General features: G+C 42.1%; 1 protein-coding gene across 1 annotated transcript in view; it reads right to left on the bottom strand.

Moving 5' to 3' along the window:
* Positions 1-24,957, bottom strand: part of CAMK1D (calcium/calmodulin dependent protein kinase ID) — a 351,451-nt gene that overhangs the window by 166,863 nt on the left and 159,631 nt on the right. The window contains exon 2 of the mRNA XM_061582254.1: positions 21,455-21,586. Coding sequence (XP_061438238.1) covers positions 21,455-21,586 — 132 coding nt within the window. The remainder of the gene's footprint in view (positions 1-21,454; positions 21,587-24,957) is intronic.

Raw genomic sequence — 24,957 nt, 5'->3', positions numbered from 1 at the left:
AGCTAGCCAGACTGACCTTGATTGTCTGGAACTCTGTTCTCACAGTTTAACCCTTCTGCTTCAGGTTTCTCTCTCTCTGCTAAAAACCTTATCTGTAAGTCTCACAACCTGCGTCACTGACCAACACTACTTTCACACATGGGGCTAATAGCGCTAGTTTAACAGATTAAAAAGGTAGCGCTTCGTTCCAGATTTCAAAAATCCCTTTCACACTGCAGTACCTGTTATACCGGCATTTGGCGCAACAGTCTTTCACACTGGTGTATTTCCCCCACAACTTTTCGAGGCGCTATTAGCCCCATGTGTGAAAGCAGCCACACTACAATGAACAGAGAGCAGAGTTTTTCTCCCCCCCTTCCTTCAGCCTCAGGCAACACCGGATGAGCAGGTCTTCACCTACCTTTAGTTTGAGGCCTGTTCTTTCGGTGCGTGGGGGGGTTGAAAGAGTCGCAATCAGCTGGGAGGCGTGGCAGCATGGCAGCACAGCAGCCGAGGCAGTGGTAAGGGCGGGAACGCACTGCATGCTGGGATGGCTGTTTGTAAGGGCGGGAACGCATTGCATGCTGTGATGGCTGTTTGTAAGGGCGGGAACACACTGCATGCTGGGATGCCTGTCACGTGAGCAGTGGCAGCTAGCGCAAAACTCCTGCGATCCGTGTCCCCAGCCTTGCTATCGGATTATTTCAGGTATCATTTATTGCGGAATTTAGCGCTATACTTGCACTACATTCCACCAGAATTCCGGAGCTACCTGTTATGTGAAAGCTTAAATTTTATGTGCAAATTAACAGGAAATAAATCGTCAGAATAACGGAATAAAGTGCAGTGTGAAAGCACCCATGCTTAGGATAGGTAAAACTGACCATAGGGAGGAAAGCCCTGGGCAGGGGAGGAGGAAGAAGAGGGGAGAAGAGGAAGAAGGAAGAGGGGAGGGGAAGGAGAGGGGAAGGAGGGGAAAGGCAGATCTGATTATTTTCATGCTTATTGAGTTCAATGCGATTTACTCCTGTGCAATCATGGCTAGGATAGGTAAAACTGATCATGGGGCAGGAGGAGGGGGAGGGGAGAGTAGAGGGAAGGAAGAAGGGCGAGAGGGGAGCAGAAGGAGTGGGAGGAGAGAGGAGGTGATTGGAAGGGGAGGGAGGAGGGGTGAAGGGGGAGGGAAGGGGCAAAAAGGAGGTGATGGGAAGGAGGAGGGTAAATTTGATCATTTTCATACATGAGTTCAATGGGATTTACTCCCATGCAATTATGCTTGAAAATGAAATGGACTGCCTTCAACTCGATTCCGATTTACGGTGACCCAATGAATAGAGTTTTCATGGTAAGCAGTATTCAGAGGTGGTTTACTATGGCCTTCTTCTGAGGCTGAGAGGCAGTGACCTGGGGAAGGGGCTGGGAGGAGAGGAGATTGTGTGGGTGGGCACTGGGCAGAGGGGAAGCCCCCTTACTTTCCAAAAGGAAAACATTATGAACAGTATTATTCTTTTTCAGGTTTTCCCCCACCTTTGTATTCCACAGCAGGCACATGTAGCTTTCCACCCAAATTTAAACCAAAGCTGTCCCTGGCCACATCCACACCAGACTTTTATTCCACTTTAGGCAGTCATGGCTTCTCCCAAAGAATCCTGGGAAGTGGAGTTAGTGAAGGGTGCTGAGAGTTGCTAGGAGATATCGTGTTGCTGGTGTGGGTGTGACCTCCTGATTAGGCAAGCTCAGCAGCTGTGAGTCTGGCTTTTAGAACACTGACAGTTGGTTCTTATTGAGCATGCCCGACATTATCATTGAGTTCAAGCCAAAATTTCTTAATTAAAATTAACTAATTAAAAATTAAAAATCAGCGAGGCATTTTTTTAACTTTTAAATTGCAGAAGATGAAGGTCAGAGTGTGGGGCAAGGTCAGTAATGGGATTACAAGTATTCTGTGAACATGGCTGATTTTTAATTAATTTCAACAGATTATGAGAACTCTGACAAAAAAAAGTCCAAAAGGGGTCTGGTTTCTCTCTCTCTCTTTTTACACTTTGAACTCTCGATTCTCTCTGACTGTTTTGTGTGTCATCATGCAAATTTAGAGGGTTGTTAAGCAAGTGTTTCTGAGTTCAGGACTATAAGTTTTGTAAGGTTTTGTTTTGAAATGAGCCTATGGGAAGGATCAGCATGGCATGGGGGGTATTTTCAATTTAACATTGCAGAATGCGAAAAATCCATGTCAGCTATAGTATACAGCCACTCTTGTGGCTATATAATACAGCTGCAAGGATGCAGAAAGGGCAATAAGCATGATTGGGGGAGTGAAGCAACTCTCCTATGAGGAAAGGTTACAATATATGGGGGCTTTTTAGCTTACAAAAAGTCAGTAAGGGAAGGCATGATGGGTGTATAAAATTATGCATGGTGACAAGTAAATGGATAGAAATATGTTTTTCTACCTCAAAATACTAGAATCCAAGATCAATCACAGGAAGCTGAAAGTATTTCTTCACACAGCACATAGTTAAACTGTGGAATTTTCTGCCACAAGATGTAATGATGGATGGAAACCTAAACCTAAACAGCTTTAAAAGGGGGTTAGATAAATTCATGAAGGATAAGGAAACTTGACTTCCCATAGGTATCAGTTTAGCAACTGTGGAAACAGACTGCTGGGTGTGATAGTCTGATCAAGCAGGGCTCTTACATTCTCCCTTCCACGTGGTGTTTTGTTATCGTAATTGAAGATGTAATACGCTAGATGAACAGGCAGCTTTCATGCTAGTCTCCACCAGTAGAATAACTTAAACCACTGGGTTCTTCTTCCGGTTTTATAAACCTAAACAAAACAAAAAATGATGCTGGGCTTTGCCCCCAGAGATCAACTCTCCCTTCTGCCCGCAGATAGCTACCAGAATTTTTTATTTTAGGAGTTTCTTTCTTTCTTTCTTTCTTTCTTTCTTTCTTTCTTTCTTTCTTTCTTTCTTTCTTTCTTTCTTTCTTATTCTGTTCTTGCCCTTCTTGCCGGATGCCAGTCACAAATTTAAAACAATATAATTACAAATAAAAAACTAAATACAGCAGCATCAGCCAAAATGAGCAATAAAATCCAGTAAGAATTAAAACTCACAAAAAGCTGATCACTTTTCTAGCAGCAATAATATAAGTGTCTCACAAGTATCAATAAAACACTATGAAATAATAGATGCACTCAGCCAGGTGGATGGGATCTTGACTGGTTGGAACTTGTGTATCTATCTTGTCTCCCCCAGCAAGCCTTGTATCCTTGATGATATGCTTTGAGCTCTGAAAGGTCTGAATCTGTTCAGACTTATGTTCATCCTTCTTTGCCCCTGGCAGTGCCTTCTGCTTGTCCCTAGTTTCAACAAGAAGCTTTCCCAGTGGTTCCCCAAAAAGTTTTGCCCCCCGAAGGGAGAGTTGGCCAGATGCCCCTGGGATCCTGAGTCCACGTCCCAATGACAGAGCCACAGGTTATGTCTCACCACTGTGCTGGAGGCCATTGCCCTGGCATTAAACATCATAGCTTCCCATGTGGCATCTGCTTGGAAGGCTGCTGCCAGAGAAATCTTCAGACCATCTTTGATGCTCTTGGGAAAGTCCTCTCTGCTGGCCAGCTCGTCTGCCCACATCGTATTTGCTCTGGTGAACACTGACACAACCGCTGAGGCTCTAAATGTGGCAACTTGCGCCTCAAAGTTTCTGCGCAGTGCCACTTCGACCCTCTTATCACAAGCATCCTTAGGCCCCCCTTTTCCCTCTGTTGGAAGAACCACAAAGGAAGAGAACGCAACCACTGGCTGGTCCACTGCTGGCATTCTAAGCTGCTCCATCAACACGGGGGCAAAGGAGTAATGCTTGCTAACCAGCTTGTGCAGTGGTTTATGTTTACCTGGAGTTTCCCAGTCTGCTGACCCCAGCTCCTGGAAAGAGACGGGGAAAGGGAGAGTAGCTATTCTGGGGTGGCCTTCTGGGAAGGCTGATTTAGACCCCTTGGAGGAAGCAGAAGCAGCTGGATCAGCTTCCTTAGGTTGCTCTTCAGGTAATTCCAGGATCCGCCTAGCTTTGGCAAGAATTGCAGGAAAAACCTCTGCTCGGAAGAGTCCCCCCCTTGGGCGAGGGGCTTCCAATTCCTCCTCAGATAGTTCCCCTTCCTCCCTCTCTGATGAGGATGAGGAGTGCGCCGAACCTGATAGAAGCCCCAAGGCAGTGGCGGCCTTATTACTAAATCTCCTTTTGGCCCCATGTCTCACCTTCTATGGGAAGAATGGGCCCTCTTACGCCTATGCCTGCCCTTCTAGGTCCTCCTATAAACTGGTGAGGAAGAAGAAGCAGATGAAATGGATATGGAGGAGAGAGATGAGGAGGAAGGTGTGGGGGAGGGCGACTTTGTCCACCTCCTCTTTTTGTGCCCCTTGTGGGGCTGATGCCTTCTCTTTTGAGGAGTAGGCAATTGGGAAGTGCAGTGCCTGGGGCTGGTTCCTGACCAAGCAGTCCCAGTCCGCCTAACCTCTTTTGCCACCACCCCTCTGACCCAACTGAGAAACTTTGGGAAATCTTCCTGCCCTGGAATGGAGGGGGGTGAAACACTACTTACCCCCTCCCTCCGGTGCTCCCACGCTCTCAAGGTCTGCTCAGAGTGGTGGGAGAGAGATGGTGACTGCTATTCCTCCATCTCGCTAGTTTGCTAGTTTCCAGGGGGCTGCTAGCTATCATGGCTGAACTTTACCAGGCCCTCCGATCCTATGGTGGGGGTAGGAGAGGCCTGAACTGGCGTAGGGGCATAGAGTGGCTTTTCTCTCCTTTCCTGCTACTCTTCGCAGCAAAGCCAGAGTGCGCTGCCCTCCTACGTGCGGTCACACCTCCCTTAGATTTAAGGAGAGGCTGCGAATCGCCAAAGACTGGCTGCTGTCGCTGCCTCCATACCTCTTCTTTTAGGGGAGAAGGCGCGAGCTGCAGCTGGCTAACTCCCTCATGTTGGGCTCCTAGGCCCTCTAATTGTTCTCACACTCCCTCTCCTTATCTAAAGAGTTTTGTGAGGGAAGGGGGAGGGAGGGGGGAAAGTCTAAGAGAAAGGATAAGAGGGTTAGTCAGAACAAAGAAGAGGAAAGAAAGGTGAGGAATCTAACAAGAGAAGACAGGCTGGCTCTTAAGGAGCTCAGCCATACCCTGACCATCCACTGCAAAAGGCAGGGCCAGTCTGGAGGATGGGATGGCTCCTCTCCCTGGGTGAGGTAATTAGAAGATAGGACCCTGCCTGTCATGCCGGGGGGGGGGGGAGGCACCATCCCAAGAATCTGAATGCCCTCCAGTTTTTCATTTTGAATTTCAGTTCACATTGGCCTCACTCTGGTTTCCATCTTGGTAAAAGCTGTCCAATTGTAAGAATATGCTCGGTTTTATTTGCTAAACAACTGTTGTGCCCTTTCACCACTAGATGGCAACAAAAATGAAATATTCAGAAAGTGACAGTGAGTCTTGATCTAAGAAACAGCTTCACATACGTCTGTTCTCAAAAAGGTCTTTGAAAAGTACACTGGTAAGGCATAGCCTCCCAAGGGAATCCTATAGGAACTCTATAAACATTGTTTGTATAAACATAGGGACTCATCAGGATTTACAGGCCTTCCAACATGGCAAGAATAAAGGGTATAGACCTGTTGCTGATACCAGGCCTATTTTAAAGCATATCTCTTTTCTAATTTGAAAACTGATCTCTTGACTGTGTTGTTTCACCTTCATTATCTATAGTTTTCTAAACAATATTAATATCAATTAAACTAAAGTGTCCAAATGTTGAGTTTGTCTTTCTAAATCAAAATAAAAACAAGAAAACCTGCTCCTACTTTTCAAACTTTGTAAGTCATTCCCATGTTAATTAAGAAAAAAATCCCTAACCCAAATCTGCAGTCTGACATGACCATCCATCTCGTCAGGTTTGACATAGTTCTATACTGATGCTTAATGATCTCCTTAATGAAATCCTTTGCCTGCAAGCTGACTGGGAGCTATATAGATTAGACTTTGCCAAAATATCAGAACAATGTTTCCATCTACTGTTAAATCTTAAGATATTAGATTAAATGGCTCCATGGCTTATCTCTATGGTCCGTTCCTTAGTGTGTTTTCAGTTTAGACTTTAGGGTTTAAAATCCTTAAAGTGATACATCCAAAGGGGTGTACCAGGAGGATGCTGTTGGGTATGTTATCAAATGGGCTAAGACAGACTGATGGCTTATTTCTCATTTTTCTAATGTACTATTTATTGTGAAGCTTACATTCCTAAGGTATCACTATGAATAAGGCACTTTGCTAAAACAGGCTACAGACTAGCATCTGAATGGCAGGGGTGGGGGTGGCCGGAGGTTTGCAAGATGGTTCCAGTGTCTGAGCAACTTTATTTGGCTCCGGCATTTGCCAAATGCTGATCAAAGTGTTGTAAAACCCATATTGCTCACTTGTAAGGAAAAGAAAAGATTCCCATGTGTATTGCACATAAATGCTGTATTGCTACATCCTGCACATTCTGGAAAGGTGAAGATTTGCCAAATGTGCAGATGACGCCCACAATATAACATAGTTTACAGCCTGCTTTAAAGTTTTCCCTTGGAATCAGGTAGGGATGTGCAAGAATCCCACTTGGGAAATGTCACTACACCTACTATTTAACTCCCTCCAACATTTCTCAATGTTTCTTTGAAGCAGGAGTCTCCAAAGAGAGTTAGGGCTTTATATATTTTTGAATGGATTGAAATGAAATGCTTCTACTGCTCTTTCTGCTTTGATATTGTAATTGTGAATTTTTAGGTTTGTTTTTAAATGCTTTTATTGTACATTGCTTTGAAAACATATTTATATCTTGAAAGGCAGCTAAGAAGTCCCTTAAATAAATAAATTTGCCTGAAAAGTTCACCTGTTAAAAGTTCACAGTAGCCGCTCTACTTATAACAAAGACTGGGGGGAAAGGCAAATGATTTTTGTTAGATTCAGACATAAATATAAGCAAGTTTAAAATAAATATTGATCACATGCTAGATGTTTAATCCATCTTTATAACTGTCACTCTACTTCTTCAAATTATAAAGGGAGAGATTAACAGTGTTGTTATGAAGATTGCCAAGATTTTGCATGAAGATGGTGCCTAACCCATGGAAGAGTCCAAGATAATGTAGCACTAGCCACTGTATCTCTCACTCAGTTTCTTCACCAGTTGTCTCAGCTACGCTGCTTGCCCCAGGCTAAAATTAAAAGTAAAGGGTAAGAGTCATAGTGGCTCCACCCTCTTGGTTTTCAGAGCGCTTAGCCACAATTCAACTGAGAGCTAAGCACCCAGAAATGAGACTGCTTAACTCTCACTTGAATAGTAGTTGATGGGGAATTTTGTAGTTTGTTGGACTGGGGATACATAGTCTTTTGTACATAGTCTTTTGTTGTCCAAGTGAAGACTTGTAACCGTAATATTCTCATTACAGATCAGTACTTAAGCTGTTTGACAAAAGCTACTAAACAGGGAAGGCAAAGATCCAAAGTCTGCTTATTGTAGCTTGGATCTCTAAACTCAAGTCTGTCAGCTGTACCCTTCTATTAGCAAGATATTTGGCAACTTCAAACATTCAACCAGTTTCCGCACTCATCATCATTTTGAGAAACAAATTCCATGGAAGTTGTTTTGCTTATTTCCCTTAGGGGGAAAACCCCTCCCATATCAGCCTGGAAAAGAAACAGGGCAAACCCATTTTTTCTCTAGGAGAGAGAGAGAGGTGTGATCCTCATTATTCAACAAAGTATTTGTCCATTATTTATAAAACAAATGGGACTCCCCTTCACAAAAAAATAAATAGGAATCTCTCTTCTGTTCTACTGAGCCGAGTGAATACAACAGATGTCGCCGTAGAGACTTACAGCTTGAGAGATGTTTATACACATCTGGAGTGCAGCATAACATTTAGTAAAATAGCTCACAAAGTATGCAAAGCTTTTGATATTCATGACAGAAACACTAACTGACTATACCCCAAATAATTTTGCCTGTTTGACCAGAAAATTATTTGGGGTATAGTCAGTTGTTTTTCTCCTGCTTGCATGCTGGGAAAAAATGACACTGAAAGAAACAGAATTATAAATATGTTCATCTGAGCAGATGGAAGTACTTAAAGCCAGCCTTCAGATATTGCTGGACTCCAGCTCCCATCATCTCTGATCATTGGTCTTGCTGGCTGGGCTGATGGGAGTTAGAGTCCAACAACATCTGGAAGGCTCCAGGTTGGGGGAGCTTGATTTACAGAGCAATCTTAACTGCAGGAAACTGGCATAATTTATGCTGGTGTAGATTACCCCCTTTCCAAACTCTATTCAGGAACCTCTGAGCCGGTAGGTGACTGTGGGCCTGAGTTTTAAAGATGTTCAAGGTGCACACAGTTTGGAACAGGTGTAAGTCTCTCTTTCCCCTGCCCTGCCCTTGTCACACCACCGGAACATCCATTTTTGGAGACTTACCCTGCTGTAAATTCTGTCAGTTTAAATTCTGCAAGCTGAGCCTTGGATGAGTCAGCATATCCCTGGCTCAACTGGGTTGAACGATTTATGCTGGCATATCCCTGGTTTACCCTGAATAAGGGACTTACTGCCAGTTGTGCCTAGCTGAGCCCACAGCTCAGGTGGGACAGCCCAAGATCCACCTATTCCAAAATCATTCATCCTGGAGGATCTTGGTTTTGGATTGCACTGTTAAACTATGGAGGAAACTATTGTTTCACAAAATGTGTAATAAACATCCAGAATTCACTACTACAACATATAGGGATAGCTACTAGCTTAGAGCTGAAACACCCAATCAGCAAAGACGCACTTGATAAATCAGGTCTGTACTGTACCTTTTCAGTTTGCAGACAGAGGAATAAAATCTTTGAAGGTTCCCACATATTTAAAAACAAGCACATAAAGAAAAAGATGAACACTTCCCTCCCTGCACCTTCAAAATTAGCAAATCAGGAAGAAACTATAGCCTTTTTTTCTTTTCTATTTGGGTGAAATGCTCAAACACACTAGGTGCTTCTAAATACAGACTTAGTGTGGCACCAGTTCTCCTCATGTATGTATTTCGGTCTTTCACAAAGTCCACATGTCGTTGGTATCAAAATAAGTGGAAAAAATGGTTGCCAATGACCAGTTGGTGACATCTCAACAACTTGTTTGCAAATTAAGCCCCCAAATGGAACCTTGTAGGCACTCCATTTTTTAAAAAAGTAGCTTAAGTGTAATTGTAGTGATTACTTTTGAGTAACGGTAAAGTAATCAGTTACTTTCAGAGCAACTGTAATTGTAATGGTAATTTATTGTTTTGTGGGCCCATGTACAGTAATTGTAATTTATTACTTTTAAAAAGTAATCTTCCATGCCCTGGCTTATACACCCTGATGCTCCACATATCAAACAGAAGTGACACTAGGGAGGCTGTAGGATTGGAAACAGTGGGTGCCACTCCTTTGCTGCAAAGCAGAAAGAAAGAGAGGACAATTTATAGGGGATGGTGCTTAAGTCTAAACTATGTGGTCATAGCTATTTCAGAAAGTGTTTCCTCCCATATTATTGCCACCTGTGCTTTAAGATCTGCAAGGGAAGACCTAATCTAATGGGTGCCCCTCCCTTCTGAGTTGTTACATATGGCAACCAGCCAGAAGGGTTTTTCTACGGAAGGGCCTCACTCCTGGGAATACCTTGCCAAAAGAAACTCAGCTGACTCCTCTTCCTCTCTAGAAGTGGCTTATCCAGTATGGCAGAGCCATAGTATGCTGCCATTTACCAGGAGGGAGAGAGGTGAGGCAGCAGAGAGACTGGCATGGTGTGGCTGTACCAGGTGAGCCAATCCAGTACTCCCATATACGCCCACACCATGTTGACTTCCTCCCCGCCTCATCCCTCCCCCTCCTGGTAAGCAGCAGTAACACTGCTGCTGGGAAAGTAGAGTTGTGGCTCTACCTCACTGTGTGAGCCACTCCTGCTCCTGTGTTTAGAAGATCCTCCTTTCTTAGGATGGTTTATGATCTTGAAGGACTGAAGGCTTTGGCTTCCACAGAAGACAGGGGTCTGGGGGTAATTAGGTGTAATGTCTAGAAAGCTCTTTATCTTCACAGTGTATCAAAAACCATTTGTCAGCAGATCAGGGCTTGCAAGTGGATGAACATCTGTTGATCTAATGAGACAAATACGTATAACTTACTTAACCACTGATGACATTAGCAGGGAGCCACAGACATAAGCATGAACAGATGAGTTGCAGAACATAGTCCATGCGGGAGTGAAACATGAAATTACTAAGGAGTAGAAGTGGCTTAGTTCTGAATGTAATCATAGTTAAAGGTCATGTTGCCAAACTTTTGTGAATTCATTCATACATCGCTCAGTTAAATGTACTATATTGCTTTGCTGACACTGCTGGTTTGGTTGTTGGCATGCTACATTTTTGGAAGATCTCAGTACTGTGGGACAGCATAGGGAGTGACTTGCATATCTGTATGTTGAAAATAGTATAAAAGGAGCAGGAGGCAAAGAGACAACTTTGAGTGAGAATTATTTAACACAGGGGTGGCTATCCCTTTTCAGCCTGAGGGCTGCCATGCTGCATGCCAGTGGTGGGTGTGACCAAAATGGCTAACACATACTCCTTCATGCACATGCACACACACCCTTCATCCATCTGCTGGTTTTCTCTTGCAACCTGCATCTCAGCTGCTTTTCCCCACTTGACCAGTCTGGGAGAAATGTGAATGGGGCAGGGTTTACAAAGGAAAAGCAGGGACAGCACAGTGTGGCCCAAGCACCCATGATCACTACTTCTCTGCTGCAAATTGCCTCATCAAGCCACAACCTGCCCTGCCATCTGCTTTAGAGAAGTAGCAGGCAGAGTTCTTAGACCTATGGTTGCTGTGGGTATTAAGTTCCCCTTCCCCCATGAAAATGTGCTCAAGGGATGGATTGAAAATGCTGACCTGGCAATATCTTAAAATAACTATTTCAAAAGCTGCTGTTCCTGTAGTAACATGCCTTCACCAATCTGCTGCCTTACAGATGCTTTGGACTACATCTCTCATCAGCACTAGTCAGGATGGCCAGCATCAGGTTGACAAAGATTCTGCTAGATCGTTTGTTTATTTTTGGCACATTTATATAATGCCCAATTGACCATGTACTCTAGGTGGTTCATAAATTAAAATCAATAAAATGCAAATCCAATCAGCTAACAAAACAATCAAAATAAAAGCTGCACCAATACAAAATTAGCATAAACCCAATACAAAGCAGCATAAGATAATTCAAGAACAGCACCAAAACCCAAACAGCAGCGGGTGGGGAAGCAAAATATTTCTTGGAATAAAAATGCATTCAGCTGAAAGGATGAGAGAGAACAAGAAGACCTTCATCAGATTCTAAGCCTGATGCCAGCTGAGCCTTTTTGAAGAGCACAGTCCATAACTGGGGTTCCACCACAACTCTGAGCAAGTCTTGTCACTACTTTAACCCAGGCTAACTCTGCAGGTGTGCTTTCTGTTTTTTAAGCTAGCACAGGGCTTGTTTAGACCTTGTGCAACAAAGTAGGGGCAGTGTTAGGACATGGCCAAGGGGGCTGAGACCCAGCTGTCCTGTTCCTCTACCCCCTTATAAGCTTAATTAAGAAAAAAAAATACTTACAGGGCAGCTGAGGACACTGCAAAACACAGTGCCTGTGAAACCCAGGCACCCACTATCTCAATTTGCCCAGAAGCATATGCAATAGCTAGATGGGGTGGGGAAAGAGGTGTGTGTGTGTGTTGTGCATATGAGAGAGAGAGAGAGAGAGAGAGAGAGAAATCATGTTAAATGTTAGACAAGTCTTGTTTTAGTTTTAATGTGTACATAAGCAGCAGTTCTTCCCAATAACTGTGGTGGTGTGGAAGGTCCACTCCATATATTGTATACTGGATGGGTAAAGAGATATCCCACAACTCAGAGCAAACCCAGCATTTGATTTTTCATCTCTGAAAGTAGGTGTAAAATTGAAGCTATGAGTGCAAATTAGCACATATAAATTTTACATAAGTCTGTATCATGGGCCTATGCCCCAAGCTCTTTAAGTACTTAGCAATGCCCCTACAACAGAGCTGTAATTGGGAATGACTTCAAAAAACTGTATGTGTATTTATTTATACCTCTCCTTCATGAATTGTCATTTTCATATACATAAAGATACAAAGGAGTGTTGCCACAAAGTACTGCATAGGGAACAGTTGCTACTTACACTGGAGCAAAATTGCAAAAGAAATAGAAGACTTTGCATTCTAGGCGCTTTGGTCAGCTTCCCTGATTTTGCTTCTATTTAATGCTCCTATGTACAAAGCATATGGGATCTTCCTCCCAGAATGAAAAGAAAATAGATATGCACCTCTACACAAACTTTACAGTTGACAATGAGGACACTGAACTTGTCAAGAATTATCAATACCTCAGCACAGTCATTAACCAAAATGGAGACAATAGTCAAGAAATCAGAAGAAGGCTAAAACTGGGGAGGGTAGCTGTGAGAGAACTAGAAAAGGTCCTCAAATGCAAAGATGTATCACTGAACACTAAAGTCAGGATCATTCAGACCATGGTATTCCCGATCTCTATGCATGGATGTGAAAGTTGGACAGTGAAAAAGGCAGATAAGACAAAAATCAACTCCTTTGAAATGTGGTGCTGGAGGAGCACTTTGTGCATACCATGGACTGGGAAAAAGACAAATAATTGGGTGTTAGAACAAATTAAACCAGAACCATCACTAGAAGCTAAAATGATGAAACTGAGGTTATCATACTTTGGACACATCATGAGAAGACATGATTCACCAGAAAAGACAATAATGCTGGGAAAAACAGCAGGGAGTAGAAAAAGAGGAATGCCAAACAAGAGATGGATTGATTCCATAAAGGAAACCACAGACCTGAACTTACAAGGTCTGAACAGGGTGGTTCATGACAGATGCTCTTGGCGGTCGCTGATACATAGGGTCACCATAAGTCGTAATCGACTTGAAGGCACATAACAACAACACACAAACACACACACACAGAAAGAGAGAGAGTGAGTAAAAAATTCTCCCTGGAATGCAATGGCCAATCAGGCTCTGCAATCCAGCCAAGTTTTAGCAAGTAAATCGGAACACAAACTTTCAGGAAAGCCATTGCTTAATACAACAGTTTCTTGATAAGGAGGTGTTTATAATAATCAGTGTGCTTGTAAATGGCATAATTATAACCCATAAATAGTTTCAAGAATTTTTTGCCTATAGCTGGCCAAAACAATGTGAGGCCCACCGAGATGATTGCAGCCCACCAGTCATGTACTGTGGTCTGCCAAGTGCATGACAACCTTTGTCTTGTTGAAGCCCTAGGTAAGCAGCAAAACCAGCAGTTTTTGTCGATCACGTCTTGAGCTGTCAGAAAGTCTGGTGGTTGCATTTGGTTCTAGTGGGTCTTTAGATGTGAAGGCCTAGCCTACACTGTAAGGAAGACTTCTGAGAAGGAATATTCCCTAATTGTGTGGCTGAGAGGCCTGGATTCAGAGGCAAACAAACAGGACCTGATCATTAGAACTTTGTCTACTTCTTGTTGTTTATATACTGGCAAAATATCCATCAGTACAACATGCAGGTTGCACTCAGAGGGAAGGCTTGTATATTGCAAGGATTCCAGGAAGACCACCTACGCTGTCAGTGTAGTTTTATGTTTTGATTGTACCTATGTACCAAAAGGCAGCATGTTATTTTTCCTAACAAGAGTGAATGCTCTTCACTCAAAGTAAAGGGGTATATGCAGGGTCACCAATGGGATGGGTGTTAGTCCTGTTGCCTGCTCACTCCAACCGTTAAATATCAGTGCTTCTATCTGCATAAGATCCCCATCCTGTTTTTTCATCATGCTGGAGTGTGATAGAATGTTGGAAACTTTCAAATATAATAGATTTAATGTTTTGTTTTGTTTTAAGTACCCATCTTAGAATACTAACTTACTTTAAGGTAGCTTTCACACATGGGGCTGACTGCGTTAGTATGGATTTAAAAGGTAGCGCTTCTGTGCCGATTTCTAAAATCCCTTTCCCACTGCAGTACCTGTTGCATTAAGGAATAGCAGCTTTTTCAGCTTACTGGCATTTCGCACAACTATCTTTCACACAGCTTGTTGTCATCCCTCACCCACGCACACTATTCCCCACTGTGTAGGAGGTCTAAGATCTTGTCCCATCACCATGCAAGCCCTCTCGCTTTAGGAACTGACTTTTTAAATTGTTTTAGTTGTATCAAGACAGGGGTGTGTGTGGGAAATGCTGCTGCTATCTGTGCCAATGCCAGAATACCAGTACAATGTTCATCAGGTTAAAAAAAAAACCCAGCACGACTGGTATCATTTATCACAGACATTAGAGCTAAACTTCCACTATATTCCACTAGAATTCTGGAGCTAGCTTGCGCGTCATGTGAAAGATCAAATAAAATGCGCAAATTACCAGGTAAGAAATAGTCAGAATAACGGAATAAAGTGCAGTGTGAAAGCAGCCTAAGATACCCATCTTGTACATTTGGAACAAGGAATGCTTTAAATATAAATTAAATAAATAGTGTTCCTAATCAGAGAATATAATCTTCTAAGAAATTAAATCCTGCACATTCCATTGAAGTTAGTGAGATTTACAAATAGTTTCAGGACTGCAAAATTCTTAAACTGTACCATCACCGGATCTTGTTTTCTGAAGTGCCTTCTTTCATCTCACACAAGAAGTCAGCCAATTTTAAAATGTATTTTGGACCTCTCTTTTGGTCTTCTTTTTCTGCATAATCAATACATCCACCACAAGAGCCCTATCTGGGCATTTCCTGTCTTGTAATTGCACATCACAATGGAAGTCTATCTGCACAGAGCAGGCTGTCCTCTACAAATGTGCCCCCTAGTGCTGGGATGTAATGGCAGAGATGGGGCCAGCAAGTGTGGTCCTGCTCTCCCCCCTCCATTATGATCTTGTGGAGGCTGAAGAAGGCTGCCAATAGGCTACTGCATGAAAATACAACTCATTCTGTAATTCACCTCCCCTTCACCCATATGTTCAATAAAGTTACGCATCAGTGCGGAAGGACTTGTGTTTTAATCTCTGTTTACTCTGCATAAGATTCTCATAATTATTCTCTGTTTCAGTTTGCTTGAAAATGCACCACTGGTCTGCAGATGACAGTTTAATAATCACTACAGTAAAGCATTCACAATGGGTCTTGAAAGATCATAGTTCACATTAACCGATACTTGAATATTACGAGCCCTTTCAGATGTTAGGTGAATGCATCGGAGGAATGGGATTGGCGCAACCCAAATTCAAGGTATTCATAATAAAATCTGTAAAGAGCCACTGCACATACATTAGCGTGTAATAGGGCTGGGGAACCTGTGTCCTCCAGACATTACTAGACTACAACTCCTCCTAGCATCTTTGACAATTGGCCATGCTGGGATGGGACTAATGGGAGCCAAACAACAGGAGGGCTACAGTTTCCCCATTCCAGACACATGGAGTTCACTTTGTGATCAGGTCTCCTGAAAATGCAGGGCTCCCAGTCACTTGGAGAAGCCCTACATACATACAGTGATTGGGTGTCAGAGTTCTTTTTAGATTTAATTATGAAAATGTGGATATTAGATAAACACAATCCCTCTCCCACACTAAATAAAAACATGGAAGTTGAAGCCTTGGATCCTGCTCATGATAATAATTAAAGCAAACACATAAATTACAATTATGGATTTACTTTTTCAGCAACTCATGTAAAGATGGGAAGTAAATTACACTAGTTGTTGTGAAGTTAATAGGAGAAGAGATAAATATACAAAAAAGGGCACTGTAGAAAGCCTGATGATTGATAGGAAGCAGCATGAGTGCTTTACGGCTATCTGAGCATTCAGTATTTGCTGTACAGAATATATACTTCTCAGATTTCCAATATTAAGTATCAGGTATATCTCTATTGTCTGAATCATGGTTTATTTATTACTCTTGTCTAGTTTCATATTGGACTGAAGAGCCTGAAGCTGCTTTCTATTACTTTATCTGAAAAAAATGTCCCTTTTAATTTCAACAGAGCCATTTTACTTTCTCTGTGGATACAGGTAAAACTGTTTTATTAATGGTGCAACAAAATTCAAAGAAGTGATACAAGGTGGAGGCTGTCCAAGTCTTTTGAGAACTAAAAATGAATGAAGACTTAAAATTACTAATCTTCTGGCTCCAATATTTCCAGCTAAGGAATCTCATAACAATTTAGTATATGAAAATAAAAACAAAACAAAACAAAGATGTTATACTGGAAACAATTACCAGAACTACTAAAACAATGGCCTAGATCTGACATCACATTCTTAGTTCCAAAATAAGTGATCAACTCAAGAGGACCCATTCTCTTCACTCAATCACCTCCATTCACACTTTCTGGTTTGTTAAACCACTATTTGCCAAGACATCTGAACCAGGAAACTGTGGTTTAAGTGCTCCTGAAAAATCAGAATTGCAAACCACAGTTTGATCCTAGTTTGCAATCTTTTATAGGGAAGAGGGAGGGGGGTAGTGCTGGTCTTAAACCAGTTTCTACTTTGGATGCCACAGCCCTCAAGCTCATTGTTGGACCAAGAACAAACAAACAGGGATGTGAATGTGATTTCTGAACTGAGCCAATGAAGGAACTGTTGTGCTAATATCCTGGGAGTAGGAGACTAATCCAATAGTCTTGTAAAATTATATCATTCATTGGTAATTTTACTACATAGAAGGTAACAAATATTTACAAAAGTGCTACTGACAAATCACAGTATTGGAGCCAACATAAAGCACATTTTCAGCATACCTGATGATCCTGTCCTAAAGTCAGTATATATTCACTAACAGGCAAAAAACCCTTGCTGTTTTAAGAATGCACCTACAGCCAACAGATATTTCTATCAAAAATTTAAAAGGAGGGAAATTGGGTAGCTACAGTTAATGCACCAGGGGAGCAGGAGACCTGACCTCCTCTCTGAGATATTGTATTGCGCTGCAATTTTGTAAAATTACAAACACAGTTTGGCTTGGTCTTTCACAGTCCAATCAACTTCCTGTGTAGCTTGGAAGAATTTGGTAATATAGGTGAAACTGACCACGGGGGGGGAGGAGAAGTGGGAGGGAGGGAGGGCTGGGGTGGGGAGGAGGAAGAGAGGAGAGGGGGAGGAGGAGGGGAGAGGAAGGAGGGGAAGGGGTGGGAGGGGGAAGGCAGGAGGGAGGGGATAGGAGGGAGAAGGGAAGGTAGGTTTGAGCATTAGAATGCTTATTTTCAATGGGATTTACTCCTGTGCAAACATGCTTAGGATAGGTAGAACTGACCTGGGGGAGGGGCATGGAGGGGGAAGGAGAAAGGGAGAGGGGAGGAATTTGGGTGGGCACTGGGCAGAGGGAAAGCTCCTTTCCTTTCCAAAAGGAAAACAATGTTAACAGTATCATTATTTGTGGGGGGGTGTCCCCCACCTTTTTATTCTACAGCAAACACATGTAGTATAACACTTTTATTTCACTTTAAACAGTTGTGGCTTCCCCTAAAGAAACCTGGGCAGTGTAGTTTGTGAAGGGTGCTGAGAGTTGTAGGGAGATGCCCTATTCCCCTCACAGAGCTACAATCACCAGAAGATGGGCTGACTGTTAAACTACTCTGGCCACTGGAGCTCTGTCAGGGAACTAGGATTATTTGGGGGAAGGCATGACTGTTTAAAGTGGTATAAATGTCTGGGGTAGGTGTGGCTACCTGATTAACCAAGCCAAACAGCTGTTAGTCTGGCTTGTAGAACACTGATAGCTGGATCTTACTGAGCATGCCTGTGCTATCATAGACTCCAGTGTTAATTTTCTTAAATTAATTAGAAATCAGCCATGCATTTTTTAAACTTTTAAACTGCAGAAGATGAAGGTCAGAGTTTCGGCAAGGTCAGTAATAAGATTACAGGTACTCTGTGAACATAGCTGATTATTAATTAATTTTAACAAACTATGAGACCACTGACAGGACTAAGTTCAGGACTATACGTTTTGTAAGATTTTGTTTTGAACTGAGCTTATGGGAAGCAGCAGAATGGCATGGGGGCTATTTCTCTCTTGGCTGTAAAATTGGGAAAATATGGTATATACAAAAAAAGTGACCATCCATGATATTCCCTTCCATCCAATTAACAATATGTGTGGTGTGTATGTATGTATATACTGTATATATATATATAAATAAAAATCGGATTTATATCCCGCCCTTCCTCCCAGCAGGAGCCACTATATATATATAGTGTCTGTTTGGGTACCTGGGGTATATGTGAGTCAATGTGTGTTTGGGGATGCCTGGAGTGTATGTCTGTGTTTGGGGGCGGGGGGCTTGCAACCGAAGTGAGCAGGGGAACTCTGCCCCCCTAGTCTATATATAATTATGTGAGAAAATAACATTACACTATGGTTTTGAACTTTATAATGGTGGCAAAGATTCTGCTTCTAAATAGTGCATCACAGCTGTTCTATCTATTAAGGAATGGTTGTATAAAATGTGTGTATGTGAGAGAGAATCACTAAAATGGCAAACTTATTGAGATTGTCCAATTGGAAGAAGAAAGGAGAAAAATGCAAACTTGAAATACCTTGGTTACCATTTATCAACTTTTGGAAACATCAGTACAAGCTATATATAAACCAACTGAACTGCTGTATTGTGTTTCAATATTCCTTTTTCTTAGGGTCAAATTACACATTATGCTAAAAAATCCACTACTGGTCTCCTGACTATTTTTTAGAACACAAAATGTAGTCATGAGGAGACGGCTGCTAATTTGACTGGGGATGTGACACAGGGTGCAGGGATATTTGACCCTTTTTGATCCATGTTGTTTCCACCATCTAAATAACCCTTCAGCTGCTATTTGCTCTGTCGGGGTTGGGTGAGGATACAAGGATGATACAATTGCCTATATTTATCTCCCGCTACTCCAGAGCAAACAGTTGACAGCCACTTTTTAAGTATGTGACAATGTAATTCTATACATATGTACTCAGAAGTGAATCCCACTGAGTTCAGTGGTGCTTACTCCCAGGTAAGTAGATATAGGATTGCAGCCTAAACCGTTCACTTATGTAGAAGGGGGGGAGACAACAAGAAAAGGGAGGGGCAAGGTAATATCAAATAGGAAGCAGATGCAATTACACATGCAGATACTTGTGTTTAATTATGGGTAGAGAACAGGAATCCAGGGAATAATTTAGGGAGTAAGCTGATCTGTGAACTTTCCCTAAGTTTAAAGAGAAGTTTGCAACTCATGGGGGAGGAGGAGAGCCATTCTTCAAAACAGCAATAAAGGGGCTTTGTGTACGCATGCTAGCCAGTGTAGGCACATAGCATGGCTTGCTTTGTCCTAAAACAGCACATTTTAAATGGATTAGAGAAAACAATTTTAAATGGAGCGAGCATTAGGCCTGTGGGCTGCACTGAATTTATTTATTTATTTATTTATTTATTTATTATTTAATTTATATCCCGCCCTTTCTCCCAGTAAGAGCCACAGAATTTGCTGTGTGTTGTATGTGGCATCCTGCAAAGACGCCACCCTGCAAAGAGGACAAAACATATCACTGTCTTTCAGCTACTCTGTATTAAAGAGTATATTAATGTCGCAGAAGAAGTGAGCTTTTTTTAAAAAATGCTCAAGTCTTTAAGCACTAATTCTTCTGGAGTAGTTGTTTTAAAAATGTGATATTCACCTCCATGAAAGAATGCCCCTACTTAGAGAAGGTAATACTGTGAAATTCCATGTGAAGACTGATGGCTGTGACTCCACTAGCACTTTTCTATGGCACAGAACACATGGAGTGGCTACTCATTCAGGATGTCACCACCAACCCAAGCTACATAGCAAATTATGCAGAGGTGTTGCACACAGATGCACATGGAACCAAACCATGAATATGTGGCATGCTGCTGAAGATACAACCTTAGACACATATAGGCTACTTCAAAGTTTCCTCCCCATCTCCATTGTAGGGCATAGTATCTCATATATTCCATTTAGTAACTGACCTACTTAAATTACAATAGCATAGATTCTGATCTGAAATTAGAGACTTGAGGCGCAGTGAAATGTATGTTATGAATGCCAGCCAACATTCTGCACTGTATGCCCTCACATACTTCTAGAATAAAAAAGGGGGGCAGACAGTCATTAAAAGTCCAGAATACAGTCTAATCACTCACAAGAGTAGATAGTATTTGTATTTAGTGTACAGTTGTCCAGGCAGAGAGTTAAGAGTTTTTATTTAGAAGTGGGGCATTAATGCAGTGCCCAGCCTGCCAGCATAGCTCTGTTACTGTAGGCAATGAGCAATTCTATGAAAGCAGAAAGATACCTACATGCCTACACATCTAGATTCAGTAGCACATGTTGAAAAGTGCTTCTGCTATGCAGACGAGTTTGGCACCTATATGTCTAGCTCTTAGTTGCAGGAAAAAATTGTGAAAGGAAGGGGAAAAGCGAAATAATAATGCAGGAATAAATATTGCTGTAGTCAACAACTAATTTTAGTAGGGCTAACTTGAGGAGGTGATGGAAGGCACTGGGCCTGGTTCTCTCCTGCACCTCTAAGTACTTCTCTATCCAGTCACACTTTGGGAAAAGAAGTGCAAGCAATTGGGCAAAATGCCCTTAACATTGTACTTTTTTTTAAAAGCACCTTATGTCAGTGGAGCTTCACCATCTTGCACAGATGTTAGATATTTGTTTGAATAATTCATTATTATACATGTTACTTTATTATAGTTTCTATTCCAAAATGTGTATTATTATTATTACTATTACTAATTTGATTTATTAGTCGCTTGATACCCAAAGGTCTCCAAGCAACTGACAATATTAAAAACAAAAACAAAACAGTAAAATTACAACATCCCCTTACAGCCACAGGAAGCTTAGGCAGCACACTAATAACAAATATCATCATCTTAGTAGTAACGCAGGCTAAAAGGTAGTCCTACTTGGAATGCAACAAAGGAACAAAATATGTATGGTGAACCTTCTAATAATTCACAATGGTGACTTTTGCATAAATAAATTACCACCGTTTAATATATTAAAAACTCAAGTTTTATTATAGGCACTGTAATAATAAATGAAACTGCCAATTATATCACCTGCACTAGTGATGGGCAAACCTTGACTTTGAAACTGGCCTCAGCAAAACAAGCTATTTTCTACCATCACCCTAAAAAAAAATCGAACAGAAAATGGCTCAGTTTTTTCTGAGACAGTTGCAAATCAAAGCTGTAAGCCAGGGTGATCTCTCATTTTGCTAATCTTAATGTGGTCCAGAGGACAATTCCAGCTTCAGGCCATCACAGTGGAAGAACATGTTTCATACTTACTTTCTGAGAACTGCAATTTCATTCTCAATGCTGCTTTCCTTCCCTTTCAGGGCTTTCTTTGGAATGCACTTGACTGCAAATAGTTTTCCAGTAGCTCTGTGTTCAGCCAAAACTACTTCAGAAAAAGCACCACTGAAAAAAAGAAAGAAAAGGAAAAGATACATCTCAGATATGTATGCTCTTGGGAGTTGCTCTTCTGCAATAGAAGTAGGTGTTAATGATGATAAAACATATTTTATATGATTACAATCTGATCCTATGGTCTACTGTGCAGTTTTTTTAAAATTAAAAATGGGTGGGACCAAGTACAAGGGCTTTTAAAGAAGTGCAGCAACATGAATGTTCATGTTGTATCAGTGCAACAAACACCTAAGTTGTTTTGCTGTTTGCCCATACAAGCCAGAATCTGCTGTGGCTGGGAAAGGATGTAGCAGTTCAATTCTACCTACAGTATCAAGGGTCCTACATGTGATGTTGCAACCTCAAGCTGAAGAGACCTACTGCCCACAGTGGACCAGGAAAAGGGACATTCTTAGACCATTGCTAATTCTAGCGTGGTAGTCATAGGTTCCAACGGTATTTTTCATTTTCCTCCAAATCAAGACTAAAATTTTCATGCAATTTAGAAAGAGGTTAAGCATACTTTAGCTCCATTCATCAGGCTCCCACCTCACCTAGCAGCAACCATTCAGTCAGGCTATAGTAAAGGAAAAGATAGGATCGCAGAGTCTCTATATCGGCTTAGGTGAGAGACCAGAAACTTTTGGCTGCTCTTTTCCTTGAACTCTTTCCATTTCAGCTGGTCATTACAAGGCTCTGTAACTAAGAACTAGAGGCTGTGTTTGGTAGAAATACAAGAAGAGTCCTGCTGAATTAGACCAAAGAGCACTCTGTTCCCACAGTGGCCAACCAGATGCCTATACACAAGAAGGACATGAGTGCAATAACACTCTTCTGCTTGTAACACCTAATCATTGGTATTCAGAGGTAATATTTAGTTATAATTATTAGTAGCATTGATAGCCTTATCTTCTATGCTTCCCCCCTTCTGCCTCCTAATCCCTTTTCCTTTTGTTTCATACCTTTTGTATTATATGTCTGAAAGCAGGGACTGTCCTTAAACATATACATACAGAAGACCAATTGAATTCACTGTGAGTTGGGATGGAACTATATAACATAAAGGCAGAAGCATGTTTTTTATGCCACTACAGCAATGGGGGCGGGGGAAGCCACATGTCGAACAGTCTGCTGGTTTTCTCTCCCAGCAACCACTCTCCCCAGCTGCTTTTCTTCCAGCTGGGCTCAAGACTGGAATAAGCCCAGCTAGTAAAAAAAAATGGTCTGGGGAATATGAACAGTCTGGGGCATATGGGCTGCAGGCAGGAGTGGAAGAGGAAGCTTTAGCACCCCATTCCTGCTGCTGCTGTTTGATTAGAAATCACCTTGCCCCATTGCTTTGCTGTACATGCAGAATTTACATAGAAATACAGAGTTTAGAGGGGCTTACTCACAAGTGTTCATGGGATTGCAGCCTTAATTTTCTTTGGGTGTACTCAAGCATGACATTCTGGACCCAATTTATTTGGTGCAGGATGCTATTTAGAATTGTATTCTAGGACCTTAAGAACATAAGAACATAAGAAGAGCCTGCTGGATCAGGCCAGTGGCCCATCTAGTCCAGCATCCTGTTCTCACAGTGGCCAACCAGGTGCCTGGGGGAAGCCCGCAAGCAGGACCCGAGTGCAAGAACACTCTCCCCTCCTGAGGCTTCCGGCAACTGGTTTTCAGAAGCATGCTGCCTCTGACTAGGGTGGCAGAGCACAGCCATCATGGCTAGTAGCCATTGATAGCCCTGTCCTCCATGAATTTGTCTAATCTTCTTTTAAAGCCATCCAAGCTGGTGGCCATTACTGCATCTTGTGGGAGCAAATTCCATAGTTTAACTATGCGCTGAGTAAAGAAGTACTTCCTTTTGTCTGTCCTGAATCTTCCAACATTCAGCTTATTTGAATGTCCACGAGTTCTAGTATTATGAGAGAGGGAGAAGAACTTTTCTCTATCCACTTTCTCAATGCCATGCATAATTTTATACACTTCTATCATGTCTCCTCTGACCCGCCTTTTCTCTAAACTAAAAAGCCCCAAATGCTGCAACCTTTCCTCATAAGGGAGTCGCTCCATCCCCTTGATCATTCTGGTTGCCCTCTTCTGAACCTTTTCCAACTCTATCATATCCTTTTTGAGATGAGGCGACCAGAACTGTACACAGTATTCCAAATGCGGCCGCACCATAGATTTATACAACGGCATGATGATATCGGCTGTTTTATTTTCAATACCTTTCCTAATTATCGCTAGCATGGAATTTGCCTTTTTCACAGCTGCCGCACACTGGGTCGACATTTTCATTGTGCTGTCCACTACAACCCCGAGGTCTCTCTCCTGGTCGGTCACCGCCAGTTCAGACCCCATGAGCGTATATGTGAAATTAAGATTGTTTGCTCCAATATGCATAGTTTTACACTTGTTTATATTGAATTGCATTTGCCATTTTTCTGCCCATTCACTCAGTTTGGAGAGGTCTTTTTGGAGCTCTTTGCAATCCCTTTTTGTTTTAACAACCCTGAACAATTTAGTGTCGTCAGCAAACTTGGCCACTTCACTGCTCACTCCTAATTCTAGGTCATTAATGAACAAGTTGAAAAGTACAGGTCCCAATACCGATCCTTGAGGGACTCCACTTTCTACAGCCCTCCATTGGGAGAACTGTCCGTTTATTCCTACTCTCTGCTTTCTGCTTGTTAACCAATTCCTTATCCACAAGAGGACCTCTCCTCTTATTCCATGACTGCTAAGCTTCCTCAGAAGCCTTTGGTGAGGTACCTTGTCAAACGCTTTTTGAAAGTCTAAGTACACTATGTCCACTGGATCACCTCTATCTATATGCTTGTTGACACTCTCAAAGAATTCTAATAGGTTACTGAGACAGGACTTTCCCTTGCAGAAGCCATGCTGGCTCTGCTTCAGCAAGGCTTGTTCTTCTATGTGCTTAGTTAATCTAGCTTTAATCATACTTTCTACCAGTTTTCCAGGGACAGAAGTTAAGCTAACTGGCCTGTAATTTCCGGGATCCCCTCTGGATCCCTTTTTGAAGATTGGCGTTACATTTGCCACTTTCCAGTCCTCAGGCACGGAGGAGGACCCAAGGGACAAGTTACATATTTTAGTTAGCAGATCAGCAATTTCACATTTGAGTTCTTTGAGAACTCTCGGGTGGATGCCATCTGGGCCCGGTGATTTGTCAGTTTTTATATTGTCCATTAAGCTTAGAACTTCCTCTCTCGTTACCACTATTTGTCTCAGTTCCTCAGAATCCCTTCCTGCAAATGTTAGTTCAGGTTCAGGGATCTGTGAAGACAGATGCAAAGAATTTATTTAGCTTCTCTGCAATCTCCTTATCGTTCTTTAGTACACCTTTGACTCCCTTATCATCCAAGGGT

Source organism: Rhineura floridana, chromosome 8 (genome assembly GCF_030035675.1).
Source record: "Rhineura floridana isolate rRhiFlo1 chromosome 8, rRhiFlo1.hap2, whole genome shotgun sequence".
NCBI classification, from domain to species: Eukaryota; Metazoa; Chordata; class Lepidosauria; order Squamata; family Rhineuridae; genus Rhineura; species Rhineura floridana.
This window is presented reverse-complemented; position numbering and strand designations above follow the sequence as displayed.